This window comes from Cupressus sempervirens, chromosome 10, assembly GCF_028749045.1.
Source record: "Cupressus sempervirens isolate cs-2001-9-10 chromosome 10, ASM2874904v1, whole genome shotgun sequence".
Classification (NCBI taxonomy): Eukaryota; Viridiplantae; Streptophyta; class Pinopsida; order Cupressales; family Cupressaceae; genus Cupressus; species Cupressus sempervirens.
Window position 1 is genome coordinate 327,903,799 of NC_143127.1, and position 16,504 is coordinate 327,920,302.

Below are 16,504 nucleotides of genomic sequence, written 5' to 3' on the forward strand. Positions count from 1 at the left end.
CTCTAACCCTAACCCCAACTCTAACTCTAAGTTTAACTCTAACCCTGACCCTAACCCTAATTCTAACCCTATGTCTACAGAATTAGTTTAACTCTAACCCTAACCCTAACCCTAACTCTAAACCTAATTGTAGCACTAAACCTAACTTTAACACTAACCCTAATCCTAATCCTAACACTTATCATAACCCTAATTCTAGTTCTAACTCTAACCCTAATTCTAACCCTAACCCTTATTCTAACCCTAACTCTAACTCTAATCTTAACTCTAACCTTAACTCTTACCCTAACTCAAACCCTAACCCTAATTCAAACCCTGACGTCAACCCTAACCCTAACTCTAACTCTAACTCTATCCCTAACCATAACTCTACTTCTGACTGTAACATTTTATGTAACAATATCCTTAAAATAAAAATAAATTAAAGTTATGCAAATTAAACACCATATGTAGAATAAAAACTAAATGTTGAAAACTAATTTTATATTATTGTTGTACAATTATGATTAAAATAATTAATAATAATAATTTAATATAACTTTATACAACTATTATTATTTCATGGTAACAATTATAATTAAAAATAAATTAATATTTTGATACTAATCCTATTAAAAATTAATGTTAGTTTAAATAAAATTAATATTAAGATTAAATGAAAATAAACACCTCCTCTCAGCTTATTATATATAAACTAATTAAATAGTTAAAAAAAAAAAAAAATCATTCCTCCTTCAATTAAAACCAATATTTTTTTTATAACAACTAAAACTATTGTTTTCAAATATCCTGATGTGGAACCTACATGTTCTCCAACATTGAAAAGGTTGTGAGACAGTGCCAACCAACCACATCTAAAAGTAAAGAAGCAAATCCATCCTACACCCGGACAGCACTTCACCAATAACACGCAATTAATGTACTCCGGGGACCACTGCAAGTTACATATTTGTTTTTCGGGATTTGGGTTTATTAAGGGCCTTGTAATAACGGATAAACGTAAGGTGAAGATTCATTTCACAGAGCACGGACGGCATCCTCACCGTATCGTACAAGAGTTATAGGAGATTTTTTATGCATTTTTTTAACAAATACTAAATTCAATTCGGTGCAACGGAACAGAGTTCGTATAGCTCGAGTGTTTAAAAGAGTTCATTGATTGAATTTATTTTTTCGGCTAAAAAGGTATTTGCCCACACTTGTTTTCTTCTCGTCCATTAATGGAATTTTAATCATAGGGTACGCTGAATGCGACTTTTAACAGATAACAGATAAAGCCTCCCTCGCATATTTTCTAGTCTGGTCCATTAAAGGAATGCGAAGATTTCTAAGCGTGAAAGATGCAGGTTCCATCCGGGGAGCTTGGAGTGCATTATATAGAAGTTGGTTTGCATATTGTTTGCACGTCAGCACAACATTTTCCGAAAGGAAACCGGGACAACTTCAGTCAAATCTGATTGCATATTTTAGCGTGCACAACCCTTAACTATTTCTCGTTTTTTGTGTGTTTATTGAATGCACAAGGCGGCATTTAGAGATCTGAGGTCATAACCAGAGCGCGGCTTAGTCGCCGGTATGGATACTTTTCTGTATTTTATTTACTAAGGGTTTCGTAAAGTTCTGCTTGTTCTGCAAATATTTCAGCAATTTCAAAAACTTTTTGCAAATATTTGAGTAATTTCAAAAACTGTTGGCAAATATGTGTGTATTTTCAAAAGCTGTTTGCAAATATTTTTCTAATTTCACAAAGTTCTTTGAAATTATCTGTATAATTACAAAAAGCTTTTTGAAAATATTATATAAATTTCAAAATCTCTTTGCAGATATTTGTGTAACTTCAAAAAGCTCTTTGCAGGTAAAGTATTTGAGATTTAAAATGGGCAGAGAAAGAGTAGAACTGAAGAAAATAGAGAAAGCCTCGGCGAGGCATGTGACTTTCTCGAAGCGGAGGAAGGGTTTGATGAAAAAGGCAAAGGAACTCTCTATTCTCTGCGACGCGGAGGTCGGGCTTATCGTTTTCTCTGCAACGGGGAAGCTCTTCGAGTACTCCAATTGCGGGTATGTTTGCTGTGCTTGCTTTGGTTTATTTAGGGGCAAAAAAAGGTGTACAATTTTCACGTTTGGAATTTGTGATTAGTTTACTGTGTGGACAATTTTTTATTAGATATCTAAATTTGTACTTCTTAAGTAAATATTTAAGTGCTATAAATAGTTAAGGTTTCAGGATTATATTCTCAACGCCGTATCAAATTAGCATGTTTTCCCGTATCGATAGACTTCAAACCTATTAAGCAAATACTAATTTTAATTCTTAAAAAATATATAATTTTGTTATAAGAATTTATGAACAATATTAAGAATTCTGAAGTGACACCATTTAATACTATTAATTAACTTAATTGTATTTATTATTTATTTTTATGTATAACAACAATTATATATACTAAAATATTAGATTTTTATATAATTATTTATATATTCATTTTTAAAGAATATTAATCTTTATTATTTGTTTAACATTATTTTTTCTTTTAGAAATTATTTATAAACTTATCATATATTTTTAATATATTCATGTTGGTTTTTTTGCACATTTTTTTTAGAAATGACATAGTATTGTTGTTATAATATTTTCAATTTATTGTTGAGTGTTCACATTCTTCTTTAAACTAGTTTTCTATTTGTATTTTTACTAAAAATTAATGTTTATGTTTGAGTAACATTATTAGATATTATGTTAAAAAAATACAAATATGAAACTGTTTATAATTACATCACTATCTGGTGCTGATGTCCAAAATTTTGACCTACTACATCACAATCATCATATCTAATAGAAATTGTTTTTTGGGTTAACATAACAATCTCCATGAGTAAGCACATCTATTCATATGATCATGCATTGTGCAAACAAAAATCATTAAATTTACAAGGGATAATCTCTTTGCAATAGTGTGTTAGGTTGTTACAACAGTTTTTTCTCATATATTTATTAGATATAATGTAAACAAAATACAAAAATGGAACTGTTTATAATTGCATCAAGATTTGCTGCTCATTTCTAAAATTTTCACTTACTACATCAAAGTCATTGTATCTAATACAAACAAGCACTAACAACCTAACACATTGCTGCAAAAAGATATCGTCCATGTAAATTTAGTAAATATTAAGTTATTTATATATAATAATTTTTAACAGTAGCATAAGTTTAACCTTTACGACTCTTATTTAAATTGTGCAAATACATATCACTCTTCATTACTTTAGTTTAAATTTTACATTAACACTTTTGGAGATTGATGACTTTAACATGGTATATCTCAAGAGAATATTTGTATATCTAAACTACCTCATGAACAATTAATTTTCAGTCTTTAGATACTTTTTTTTTGATGAATAGTCCCTTCCTTAGATTAAAAATAACACATAAAAGTTACATATTCACAAAAAAAGGGGCCGGGGGAAACAAGATCACCCCGAGAAAACAAAAAAACACAAAAAACAAAAGCCTTACTAGCCGAGGGAGGAGGATCCTTATCATTAGATCCCAAGATCTCCAACCTGAAAGCATGCCAAATTTGAGAGTACTTGAAGGGAAGTTGAGTGTTGTCTCCCAGAATAACCATATGCCAAGAAAAAGGTTTTGGGCGGAAAGGGCGAAAGAGATCATGGTTCCATCACCAGTAACACTGAGCCCGTCTACAAAACCAAAAACTGTGCAAAAAAGTCTCTAGTTGACCACAGAAAGGGCAATGGGGGTCAGGAACTCCCAAGTGCCGCAGTCGGGGGCCCAAAGGCAAGCCTTGGAAAAGAATACACCAGGCGAAATGCGCAATTTTAGGCTCAGTAACAGTTTGCCACATAGTGGAAAACCTATGACTCCAAGTACGGTGAGAAGATTGTAGATGCCATCTTTGGTTGAGAACATCGACCATGGGCAAGTGAGGAACCAACCACTGGTAGCCAAGCCTAGGCTTGTAGCTGGTTACCGGAGTGGCTGGATACCACTTCCAGTTTTTCCATCAAGGGCGAGAAGACTGAATGCCAAGTTTATGCAACATATGGGGAGGCACCGCAGAAACTAGAAGATCAAAAGTTTGACAATCGGGACGGATGAGCTGAAATTGCACTTTCATGTCCTCCCAAGATCGTAAACTCATAGTAACTCTGGAAAAAAGATCTTTAGGGGTTCTTATGCCTCGTTAGAGAAAACATAGAGCACTAGCCCCATGAACTTTGGCTAGGGGAACACCTTGGATAGCAAATAATGGTAACCACCAGAGATTGTGCTGGTTCATGGAGAGCCCATCTCTAAACTCATCTCCAGCCCAGCGAAGCTAGGGCTTAACGGCTTACCAAGCTTTCCAAATGCTTTTGGCAACAAAAGTGCCTTGAATTTGAATAGGTTCAGTGGTCACAAGAAGGGTCTGAAAACCAATCCCCTTCTAGGCTGGCTGGTGGATTGGAAATCCTGAAGAGATGCAATGCCGCAACAAAATCTTCCAAGCTTCATTGCCAGTGAGAGTTTAGATAATTTTCAAATGACTTCAAATTTGGTTTTTTTATTACTAAATTTTGCAATTCGACGTCAATCCCTTGCTCTTCAAAGTGCTTATGGTTAGGGTTATTCGAGACCTTAGGGTAGTGGGGATTGGAAATGCTAAGTCTAGCAAGGGCGGATTAAAGGAAGGGTATAGGGTCTTGACCATCCGTTAAACTAATACGTGGAACTAAGATTATGACTTAAAAGTTACTTGTTTTTATGATTTAACAAATTTCTCTAAATTCGTTTTGTAACAGAAATGTGGAACTAAGATTTTAGTTCTTAAATTGTTTAACTTTTTTTATAAATATTTTTAATATAAAGAATCACACAGAAAATTATTTTCATTACAAAGAATCCCAAAGAATATTTTAGCCACTCTTCAAATATTTTATTAAAAGCATTTGTTTTGAGGTAATGAATAAAACTATGTAAAAGTATGATTGCTACAATTCAATACTCTCCTATCTACCATGGTGCTTTAGGGATGGGAACACATTTTTAGGATGTTTCCTAAAGGGTGGGAGGAAATTGATAACAGCAAGACAATATGTTAATAAATTCCTAGTTACAACAATAGTACAACAACATAAATGATAATACCGACAATATAAATCAGGAGCACTAGAATAACAACATTATAACAATAGTCTCATACATCAAAGCCATTGTATATCGATATGAATATCCAAAACAAACTATCTCAAACATTTAACCAAAAGTCTCAAACATCAATATATAGTAAGCTACACTTATTCATACCTTGTGACATAGGTAAGAAGTAATGTATTTTTATTTTGATATTTTTAAAATCTTTTTAGCATCAAAAGACAAATGCACATCCTAGTGAACCCTCCATGTTTTGATCAAGGTAAAAACATGTTTTGAAGGAACCTAAAAATCTTCAACATCAATTATTAACGAGATAAAGCTTCAAACATTACAGTGCAATCCAAACTAATAAACATGACAACAAAGAGAGAACAAGACACAGAACAACAAAAAACCAGAACAAAGAAAAAGATACAATGCCAGTGTCTTCAAGGTATTCACTACTCCTGCTTCTAACAAGGTCATGTATTAAGTTTCTTTCTTAAGCTCCTGGATATCCTTGAAATATTTGTCAACCTTACTTTTGAGGTTATCCCTTGTTATCTTGCTCGACCCTATGGAATCTTCCTTAGATTTATCCTTGTCCATCTTTAGGTCCACAATTAGTTTTTCCTTGTAGGCATTCTCCAACTTTCCCACCATGGTGTTCATGGTATCAACAATAAGTTTGATAACCCTGTGGTTGGTATTAATGTAATGATCTTCAATAAATCCCTAATCTTATTAAATTTATTATCAAAACTAATAATTGTACTCTCACAATCCTTCTTGATTTTGTAATGTCCCTTATTAGGCTTAGGCTTAGTTAATATCAGCTTAACCCAAATTTAATATTTATGTCTGATATTATTACTATAATTTGATGAAGGAACGATCATGATTGGATTATAGAAGTGGTTGGCACTTGGATATGTTGGTTATGTATTGTATTGATGACAGGTTTGTCATTGATGTCAACATATATATGTTTGTATTCATGATAGGCAAAGACTTTGTACATTGTAGTGGTTGGATTGGTTAGCGAAGTTGGAATATAATAGGTTAAGATATGTGAGCTTAAAATCATGTTGAGGAGTGTGTTCAAACACTACATTTGTATTTGTGTATGATTTGGATAAGTGTTGAATAAGTTATAGATCATTTTCTAAAGACTAGCAATATGCCAGTACGTGGAAAAACAGTTTGCAAAGTTTTGGCTATATCTTGTAAGTGAGATGGAATAACAATGAACAAGCTTACGTCATGGTTGAAGACATATTTGTGAGGCTATGTTTGTGTTACCACATGTTGAAGAACATTTTGGGAAGGTTGATGAAGTGGAACGTGCGATATGTTCATTGGTAGCCAACTTTTGTATTAGGAATTATTTTAGAAGTTATAAATTATAATGTAACATGTGAGAACTTAATGTAATATCTTAACGAGCTTCTATGTAATTAATTATACATTGGAGAAGCTCAAAAGGTTGAACTGATTAGTTATTAGAATACAATATAAAGGAAAGATATTTTTTCCTGGGTGTTAGTGTGGTATTATGTGATTTGTGTATAGGATGTAATGTTTGTATACCGAGGATATGAATTTATTTAGAGCAGAGCATAGGATTGAGTTGATATTGGTTCAGGAACTTCAAAAGGAACTGTATTAGCAATTGAGTTGTAGTTTCAGTTCACTCTTATAGATTTGTTATCTTCAAGATCTGTTGTTTATAGTTGTAGAAGTGATGCAAGAGCATCCTAGGGAAGTCAACAATCGTGTATGCAACGCTTCGAGCTTAGATTTATGGAGTTATGGCTTGCATAGTTACGAGTGTGTTCGAGATATATTGAGCAACCTTGTCCTAAGTGTGCATTAAGTTTGGATTCATCATCTTGGAGTTAGAGCTATTTTGGTGACTGTTGGTTGTTTATTCCTGATTTATTGCCATACCTTGAAGATTATTTCCACGAGCTTCGACCCAAGGGATTTGGCATGTGCGCTCTTGGATTTGGATAGTTGAATGACATGTGGATCTATGCCTATGGGTGCGTACTCTTATGTTGTCATATGAGTTAGTTATACATTGTAAACTTAGGGCTTGTCCTATGTATTTAGTTATTTCATGTATTTAATATCTGTTGCCAAGTCGACTTGTGGCTTGAGGGTTTATTTAATATGTCAGTGTTTATTTAATGTAATTAGCTAGGCTGACCTGTAGATTGGTTTAGTATAAGTAGGGGGTCTTGTCTTATCTTGAGACATCAATGGATCATTATTAAGCATGGAGTAGCTAAGAGGAGTGAACTTGAGTATAGCTAGTAGCTAAACAAGAAGGTAGCTTGGTGGCTTGCGAGTGCAAGTTTAAATTCTTCTTGGCATTTGCTACCAGATTGTGGATCTGGACTAGCTAGAGTTTGGATCTTGCAAGGTCTTGTAGAATTGTTGTTGTAATTATTGATATATTTGGCTGTAACCTGGAAGGCCTTATAGCTAGGTATGTTGGATGTAAATCTTACGATTCTATTATGGGAATTAGCATTATTATGGATCTAAATCTTTGTGTTATTGTTTATATTCCATTATGTGGTTAATTTCTAGGGGCTAGGATATCTCCTTTGGAGACTCTGCTGCCTTGTACTACGTCATGAAACAATGTGGATAGTGTGTGCAATTATCTTCCTTCATGCTCAGGCTAGAACCTTGTGACAAGGGGTTCAAAGTCTCCTAATAATGACTAATGTACTAATTTGTATTGTAATTAACTCCAAATAAGGTCACATCCTTTCATATGGAACATTTACATTAGTACATGATGTCAGTTCCATCCCTACCAGGGTTTTCCCTCTGATCAAGAGCTTTCCTAGTTAACAAATCATTGTGTCATTGTGCATGTTTTATCTCTTGAAATTTGTCACTATTTCGGAACTTATTGAAGTTGGATTTAGCAAGTTGAATTTAAGTTGTTATTGGCACAACTTATTCATCCCCTTTCCCCTCCTCTCAGTTGTGATGGTGGACTTCACTCTATAACAATTGGTATCAAAGCTTCAAGCCCTTGTTAATAAGACAATATAACAACTTGAGGAAATCCATGGCATTCAGGAAGGAAAGTCCGAAGTTTAATAGAGAGAGCTATGACAATTGGAAGGACAAGATGAGAACACACGTAATCTGCATGGGGATTGATTATTGGATGATAACAAAGACTCAAGAGAATGTCAAGGAAGAAAATGATCTACCTACCTATACTATTGAGGAGAAGGAGGTATTTATGTACAACATGTATGCTAGAGAAGCATTAATCTTTGTACTTCCAGAAACTGAGTTTGTTGAGGTAAAAGGGTTACAACTTGCTTACGATATTTGGACAAGTTTAGAAGCTCTTTATTAGGGCGATAAATATTTGAAGAATTCTAGGCTTCAAAATTGGAAAACTATGCTTAAAAATACAAAAATGCAAGAAGATAAATCAGTTAGGTCATATCTTGAAAGAATTACTGAGATTGTAGTCATAAAAGGTTGTGTAGGAACTATATTAGAGGATGAGGTATGTTATAGGCATAAAAGGTTGTGGATGAACTATATTAGAGGATGAGGTTTCATTACAAAATTTTGATGTCATAAATTTCTATTGATGAAACTAAGGTGACTAATAGAAGTCATTCCAATTATGCCAGATTGTAATAGAGAAACTTTGATTGGAAAGATGGAAGTGTTTGAATCTATATTAAAGCCTAATCTACCTAGATGCGAGACTACTTTTAGAGCTAGTGTGCATAAGGATAAACTAGTACTAACCAAAACTGCGAGCACTAATGGTGATTATGGTAGAGAATGGGTAGAAGTGTAGGAAGAGGAAATTAAGATTGATGAAGTTATTTAATTGATTGTAAAGAGAGAACCTAAATATAAGAAAGCTTTTTCTTGTTGGCATTGGAAAGAATTTGGCCATTTTCCATATCAATGTCTTAAGAGAGAAAGAAAGGTGAAACCTAGAAAGCCTTACAAGTCAAATATTCTAAAAGATTTCGTTTATGCTAGTGATGATAAATTTGATTTCAAAGAGATAAAGTTCTTAGATAGTGATGATGAAGATGGGATAGGATTTGTGGCTATTAAGGAAGAAAATCTTGTTAAGGAAGAAAAAAACACTTGTATCACACATGGAGAAAGCTTGATTGGATTATAGATATTGGATGCTCACATCACATGATTGGTGACAGAGAAAAGTTTGTTGAATTTAGCAGCTATAATGGTGGTACAATTAGAGTTGGTAATAATAATCCAAGTCCTATTAAGGTAAAAGGATCTATTACACTTGATGGTAAAACTAACACTGAGGATGTCTATTTTGTTGATGAAATGAAACATAACTTATTGAGTGTTGGGAAACTTGTTGATAAGGGATACCTTCTACAATTCATTGAGAAGACATGTATAATCAAGGACGTAAATGGTAAACTGATTGGAACAAATACAAGAACTAGGGGTAATGTGTTTCAATTGAACTCTATCAAAATAAGTTTGGTTACTAGTATTGATGATAATTGGTTGTGACAAAGATGGTTTTGTCATTTGAACTTTAATAAAATTGTGAAGATAAGTAGTAGTAATGTAGCAAGGGACTTACCAAATATTATGAAACCTTCTAAAATGGTATGCAAGAAATTTGTGATGGCTAAACAAAAGAAGGATTCATTAGAAAAGTTGAAGATTGTTCATACAGATTTGTGTGGACCTACAAAGAAAAAAGCATTCTATGGTGAAAGGTATTTTATTCTTTTAATTGACGATTTTACAAGAATGATGTGGGTAACATTTTTAAAACAGGAATTAGAAGCTTTTGAAAAGTCTAAGATATTCAATGCTAAAGTTGAGAACGAATTTAGATTGAGAATCAAATGTTTAAGATGTGATAGAGGAGGAGAATTAATATCAAATCAGTTCAACAATTTTTTGTGAAGATAATGGAATGAAAAGATAACTTTTGACTCCTAAAACACCACAATAGAATGGGGATAGCAGAGAGAAGGAACATGTCAGTTTTAGAAAGTAAAGTTTGCCAAGATAACTAAGAGGGGGGGGGGGGGGGGAGGGTGGCTGAATCATTTATCTGATTAAAATAACTCTTATTAACCTTATTAAATTTGAAACATGTAATCAATAAGTGCAACAATCATAAGAAGATAACCATACACAATAACACTAGAGTTGTTAATTAGTGAAACCGTTGTTCAAAGGGAAAACTCTGGTGGGGATGGTACCCACAAAATGATGTACTAATATATAATTAATTTGTAAGAGGATGGATGTTGTTAGGAGTCAATGAAATACATTCAGTACATATCAGTCCTTATTAGGAGACTTTGAATCCTTGTTAGGAGATTCCAACCTTGTTAGAAGTTGTGGAAGGCAGAAGGACCCATTGTTCAAACAACTTCAGGGGAAAGACTATTGGAAATTTGTTTAGCACTCCCCTTGGGATTCGTGACAAGGGCTTAATCGCCTCCTGTGTACTATAAATTGAGTGGTTGTATTGGACATTGATAGATAGGTCTTTTGGTGCAACGACAATCCCACTCTAACAAGTGGTATCGGAGATTGGTCACAGGTTCGGATCCTCAGACACTCGGGTAACACTGAGGGGGAGATTGTTGGAAATTTGTTCATTGCTTCCCTCGGGATTTGTGACAAGGGTTTAATCGCCTCCTGTGTACTATAAGTTGAGTTGTTGTATTAGGCATTGATAGATCGGTCTTTTGGTGCAACAACAACCCCTCTAACAAAGACCACTAAACTCATTGTCCAATTGGCCTTTGTATTCTACAACAACTTCTTTTCCAAATACAATCTCTCTATTAGCTCATCGTGCCTTAACTGCACCAAACACTTCCTTGGTCAAAAGATATTCAATATCAGGTTCACTGGATCTCGCTTACATGTTCACATACTCGCATTACACAAATATCCGCACTGGATCTCACTATCACAACCACACTTTGCCACAAGAAAATAACCCTTTCTTTATACCAAGTTTTGAAACTACTTATTGGGTCAGCCTTGAGGCTTTCTTAATTTACAGTTATAATATATGACTGTCTTAATATATTACAATACATGTTACATCACAATATTACAGCTTTTCACAATTACAACCAAATTGTTGGCTTACAATCTTCATAACTCTTCACACGATGCTTATCTGGATCTGCGCATTTGACTACTGCATCTTCATAATGTCTTCTATCTTTGTATGACCTCGCTTAACTAGATTTTATCTTTGTTACGAGATATAATCAAAACATCAGTAATTGCATTTCATGAATCTTTGTTTGAATGCTGTCTTCAATACATCTCATATAACTATCAATTGTCTTTGAATTTCTACGCACTCTAAGCCATGTCATTAGGACACTTTGTAGAACACGTCCTTAATTGTGCATAGCCTCATCCTCAATCCTTGAACCACACAACCTCAATCTCTTTCTGTTGCTCTGTTAGTCTCACAGAATAACAAGTATATTGACATCAATAATAAACACAGTCATGAATGCAGCACACAATCATTGAGTGATGTCTGCAACAATGCTAAGACACTCCCCCATAGGAATACCATTATAATTAATGCTAATAATCCGCCCTTTGGCATTGATGGCAACATAGATGAAAAGCGTCTAAGTTCCATATACCAAATACTTTGCTGCAACTGCTTCATTATATTGTAACCAACGTGCATAAGGAAGGTGTTAATCTCCCCTATACATTAACATCTTTTTAAATCCTTTTCATCAATCCAATCTGTAAATCCTGATTTTGGCGAAGCTTGTACAGAACCTAGTGGATGGATTTTATAATCCAAGACGGTATGTTGTTCAAAGGATGCCAATTGTGCATTCCCAGAAGTTCTATGAGAAAGAATCTCATCAAGGAGAAGCATAGTGGGGGATTGACTGGACACTTTGGTAGAGATAAGACCATTGCTTTGGTTGCTGAGAATAATTATTGGCCACAGTGGTAGTAAGATGTGAAGAGGTTTGTATAGAATTGCAGAGTATGTCAGATTGTAAAAGGAGTGAAGTAGAATACTGGGTTGTATCAGCCATTGCATGTACCAGAGAAGCCATGGGAGGATGTCAACATGGATTTCATTGTTGGTTTACCAAGGACATGACGAGGGTATCATACTATATTTGTGGTGGTCGATATATTTTAAAAAATGACACGTTTCATTCCCTGCAAGAAGATTAGTGATGTTGTACATGTGGCAGGATTATTTTTCAGAGAAGTGATGAGACTACATGGTTTGCCAAAGTGTATAGTTCTCAGATTACTCGATACCAAGTTTGTTGGGTATTTCTGGTGTACATTGTGGAAGAAATTGAAGACACATTTGAAGTGCAATTCATCACATCAGCCATAGATTGATGGATAAATTGAAGTTGTGAATCAGAGTTTGGGAAATTTGTTGAGATGTTTAGTTGGAGATGAGGAAAAAGGATGGGATCAGATTTTACCATAGACAAAATTTACATATAATAATTCTGTCAACATGAGTATTGTTATATCACCATTCTAGATCGTATATGGGAGTAGTCTTGGAAATGCTTTTGAATTGAGGCAGTTGGATAAAGGAGAAATAAGTATTGCTGAAGCAGAAGATTTTGCTGAACATTTGAAGAACATCCATGAGGAGGTGAAGAAGCACATTACAAAGATTAATATGCAGTACAAGGATAAGGCAGATCTGAAAAGGAGGTACTAGGAATTTAAGATTGGAGATGAAGTCATGGTTCATTTGAGAAAGGAGCATTTTCTAGTGGGTACATATAAGAAGCTGAAAATGAAGAAATTTGGACCGTGCAAGATAGTGAAAAGGCATGATTCTAGAAATGCCTATGAAGTGGAGTTGCTTGCTGAATTGAATATTTCATCAATATTTAACATTTCAGATTTAACATAGTATTATCAATGAGGTGATGGAGATAACGTTGCAGAAGCGCAATGGAGTATTCCGACAGTTAGTTCGGCTATAAAGGAGGTTGAGGAGATATTGGACAGTCGTGTTGGAAAAAGTAAAAGGAATAAAACTTATGAACAATTTCTCGTCAAATGGAAAGGGAGACCAGTAGAAGATTTACCATGGCTAGCAAGGGGGGAGGTAAACCATCTTGGTTTTCTTGCAAACACCTAAGACGTGACAGGGTCACTTCTCTGATTACCTCGGGTGTCTGATACAGGATGATCCTGGGTGTAAAAGAAATCTTGTATCACCAAAAAAAAATTTCCTTTTATTTTCTTGAATAAGGGTTGTCTCAGTGTAGAGTTGTTTCTAGAGGCTTACTACTTAGTAAGTCACTCATATGAGCTCGAAATGTCCTAATTTTAGCGGTAGATGTTCATCTTGGATATATTAGCCTACTAGTTGAGGCTTAGTGCCATATCATGATAACTCGTGGATTTGTTGCATATTTTTGGTGTGCAATTTTTGTGTGCAATTTTTGTATAAAAATTTAAGGCTCAATGTTCAAGACCTTAGAGGCCTAGACGGGCTCTGAAATGTGGTCGACAAGGGCTTGTGCCAGATAAGCCCTATAGTTTAGAAGCTGAGGATTCCAAAAAGTGGTTATAATAGCGAATCAGAGCAATGGTTTGAAAGTTATGGCCTTCTGAAGTTGGGCCGACCAAAATAAGTGTCAAATGTTTATCAGGTCGACTCTATATGTACTTTTAGAGTTAATCAGTCTCAAGGGTTAGGGTTTGATGTCTAGAAACTTATGATATTGCTATTTGGATTTAATTGTGTGATTTTGAGTAAAACTCTCTGACCCATGTTTCATAAGTAGTGATTCAACATGAATCCATCTCTCATTATAATAAATGGAACACTTGGCACTCATTGGATCTAGGTGATGCTCATAGGGGTGAAGCACCAGGACTTCCCGGGAGGTCACACATCCTAGTTCTACTCCACCCCGAGTGCGCTTAACTACATAGTTTCCTCCATGGTTAAACCCAAATCTTGCAACCCCATTTGCAAAACCTTCACCAAGTGTTGTGCCTTATGAACCATTCATTAGAAAGCCCCTTAAGCTCATCAATTGATAAGTAGGAGATAATTTCCACAGCAAGTCAAATTGTGATATTGCTTTCAGGATTTAACTGTGTGTGTGTGTGTGTGTGAGAGAGAGAGAGAGAGAGAGAGAGAGAGTATTACATGCATATTAGAATAGAAGGCAATTGGAAACAGTTGAAAAATGCCTTTGGGCTTTGAAGAGATAAATAAATTGCATGGCTTAAATTTTTTTGAGGACCTCATCTTTTCCTAAATGGTGGGAAATGCATCCAAAGAGAGACTGAGAGAGAGAGAGGGAGAGAGGGAGAGAGATTCTCCACAATGATTTTAGGTGCCACTCTTACCAATATGAAACAAAAAGTTATTAGACACATAAGGACGTACGAGTCCTTTTGTGTCATCAAATTTAATTTTTGTTTTCATCTCATTAGCAAACTCGTTCTGATAAACTTTAAACACTTCCTAAAGAAATCAAGATTGCAATAATTATGACATTTTGAGCTTCCATGTGCGATAATTTTGTAGTGTGCGTGACTGAAGCTTTAGGTCTAACTTATTTTACAAAGGCACACCCAAAGAAGTAAAATGCACAATATTCTCGCTCAAAATGGTTACAAAGAAAAACTATAGTTCCCAAATACCCACTTTACCTAGAGAGTAATAATGACAACTTAAAACTTTAAGCTATAAAAAATAGCATAAATGACAATATATTAAGAAAATAACTCTACCATAGTGTGGTTTGGTGAAGCAATTTTTCGGTAATATTTTATTTGCTAGGAATTAACTCTGTTGATAAAATCTATATAATTTTGAGAAAAGGCCTAATTTAGACTCTTTGCGTTGTTTAGAGCACCTTGTAGTCACTCCAAATGACCATGTAAATCAGCTAAGTGAAAAAAAAAAGGTCCTACACCAATTCAATAATTCTTGAGTGCCAACTCATGTGCCACCTCAACACTCCATATAGTGATAGATGCAGAGAAGTCAGCCTCTGCAGATAAGTTGCCACACGGAGACCACCCATGTGAGGCTCAACTCAGACAATAATAAGTGTAGAATGTGCTAGATCAATGGTTGAAAGCGCTATGACATATAACATACTTGGACTAATGATTTTGACGCCTCCTCAAACCAACCATGGAGGAGCCCCCCACTGCTAGCTTCCTTTTCCCAAACAATAATCTAACACGTACTATTTTCTACAAAGACTTAATAGAAAAAAATGCTGCAAATAATTATGGAAAGAAAAGCTTAAATTTGAAAATCTTCAAACTTTAGCAAAACAATGTTAAATTTCATAGGACAAAAAAATAAAATGAAATTTGATGGACACATGTTTGCCCAATGCTTTTGTTGCACTCTTGATCTGCACAATTCAAAATCAATCTTGCAAAGTAATACAATTTTTTAGTGCAAGAATTATTGGAGTATTGAAGTACGGTGAGACCCAACTGTGTAAGTTGTGCACAATGAGACACATCGTGCACACAAACCCCAATGACATACAATGATGTTGCATAGTGTACAATAAAACTTGTATGACAAGTCCTGATATGGTTAAGCGGTACACTTATTTCCAGTATGATGAAGCCATTACAAGTACGGTGAGATCCATTTTCAGTACGATGAGATCCATTTTTGTATAATAAGATCTAATTGGGTATAATGATATCCAATTCCAGTACGGTGAGACACAACATCACAGTCACATATAATGATGCTTGTGGAGTAGTGTAGTGATTGGATTGCTTCCATTTTCTAATTAATGTAGGGTAGGAAAATGGATTCAATCCAACCACTACATTAATAAAGGGGGATGACTAAGATCCACCTTTTATATTAGGTTTGATTAATACACGAGGAAGTATCAATGCATAACCCTAATGCAGAAAGATGAATAACTTGGATTTATTTCCCTCTCACCTCCTCCTAGAGAGGGTTTAAGAAAGAAGATATTTAATATAGAGCTAAGATATAAAGGTATAACAAAATGATAAAATATATAGAAATGAAAGAGGGGAAGATGATATACCTTGTGCAATAAATAACTGCAAATGGGCTGTCAAATGACTACCGAAAGGGCTGATTCGTTCAACATGGATTGAAAATTGTGCTACGTACAAAATGCGTAAATCGTTTGGCAATCTATCAAGGGTGACTTGGATAATCATAGGCGAAATGGAGCATTAGGGTGTAGTGCCCCAATGTTTGACAATGTACAACACTAATTCAGATTTTAGAATTCTCCAGAAAGCCGAAAAGGGTATCCAAATATGCAACCTATTTGCTGA

At 34.7% G+C, this 16,504-nt stretch overlaps 1 protein-coding gene across 4 annotated transcripts in view; it reads left to right on the forward strand.

Annotated features, from left to right (window-relative positions):
• The first annotated feature begins 1,122 nt into the window (after positions 1–1,122).
• Positions 1,123–16,504, forward strand: part of LOC149533950 (MADS-box transcription factor 23-like) — a 201,091-nt gene continuing 185,709 nt past the window's right edge. The window contains exons 1-2 of one of the 4 annotated variants that reach the window (XM_089807401.1): positions 1,123–1,573; positions 1,856–2,058. In XM_089807401.1, coding sequence (XP_089663527.1) covers positions 1,877–2,058 — 182 coding nt within the window. In that variant the 5' untranslated portion in view covers positions 1,123–1,573; positions 1,856–1,876. Of the gene's footprint in view, positions 1,574–1,823; positions 2,059–16,504 lie in introns of all 4 variants that reach the window. The other 3 variants (XM_089807402.1, XM_089807403.1, XM_089807404.1) reach the window with 3 other exon arrangements.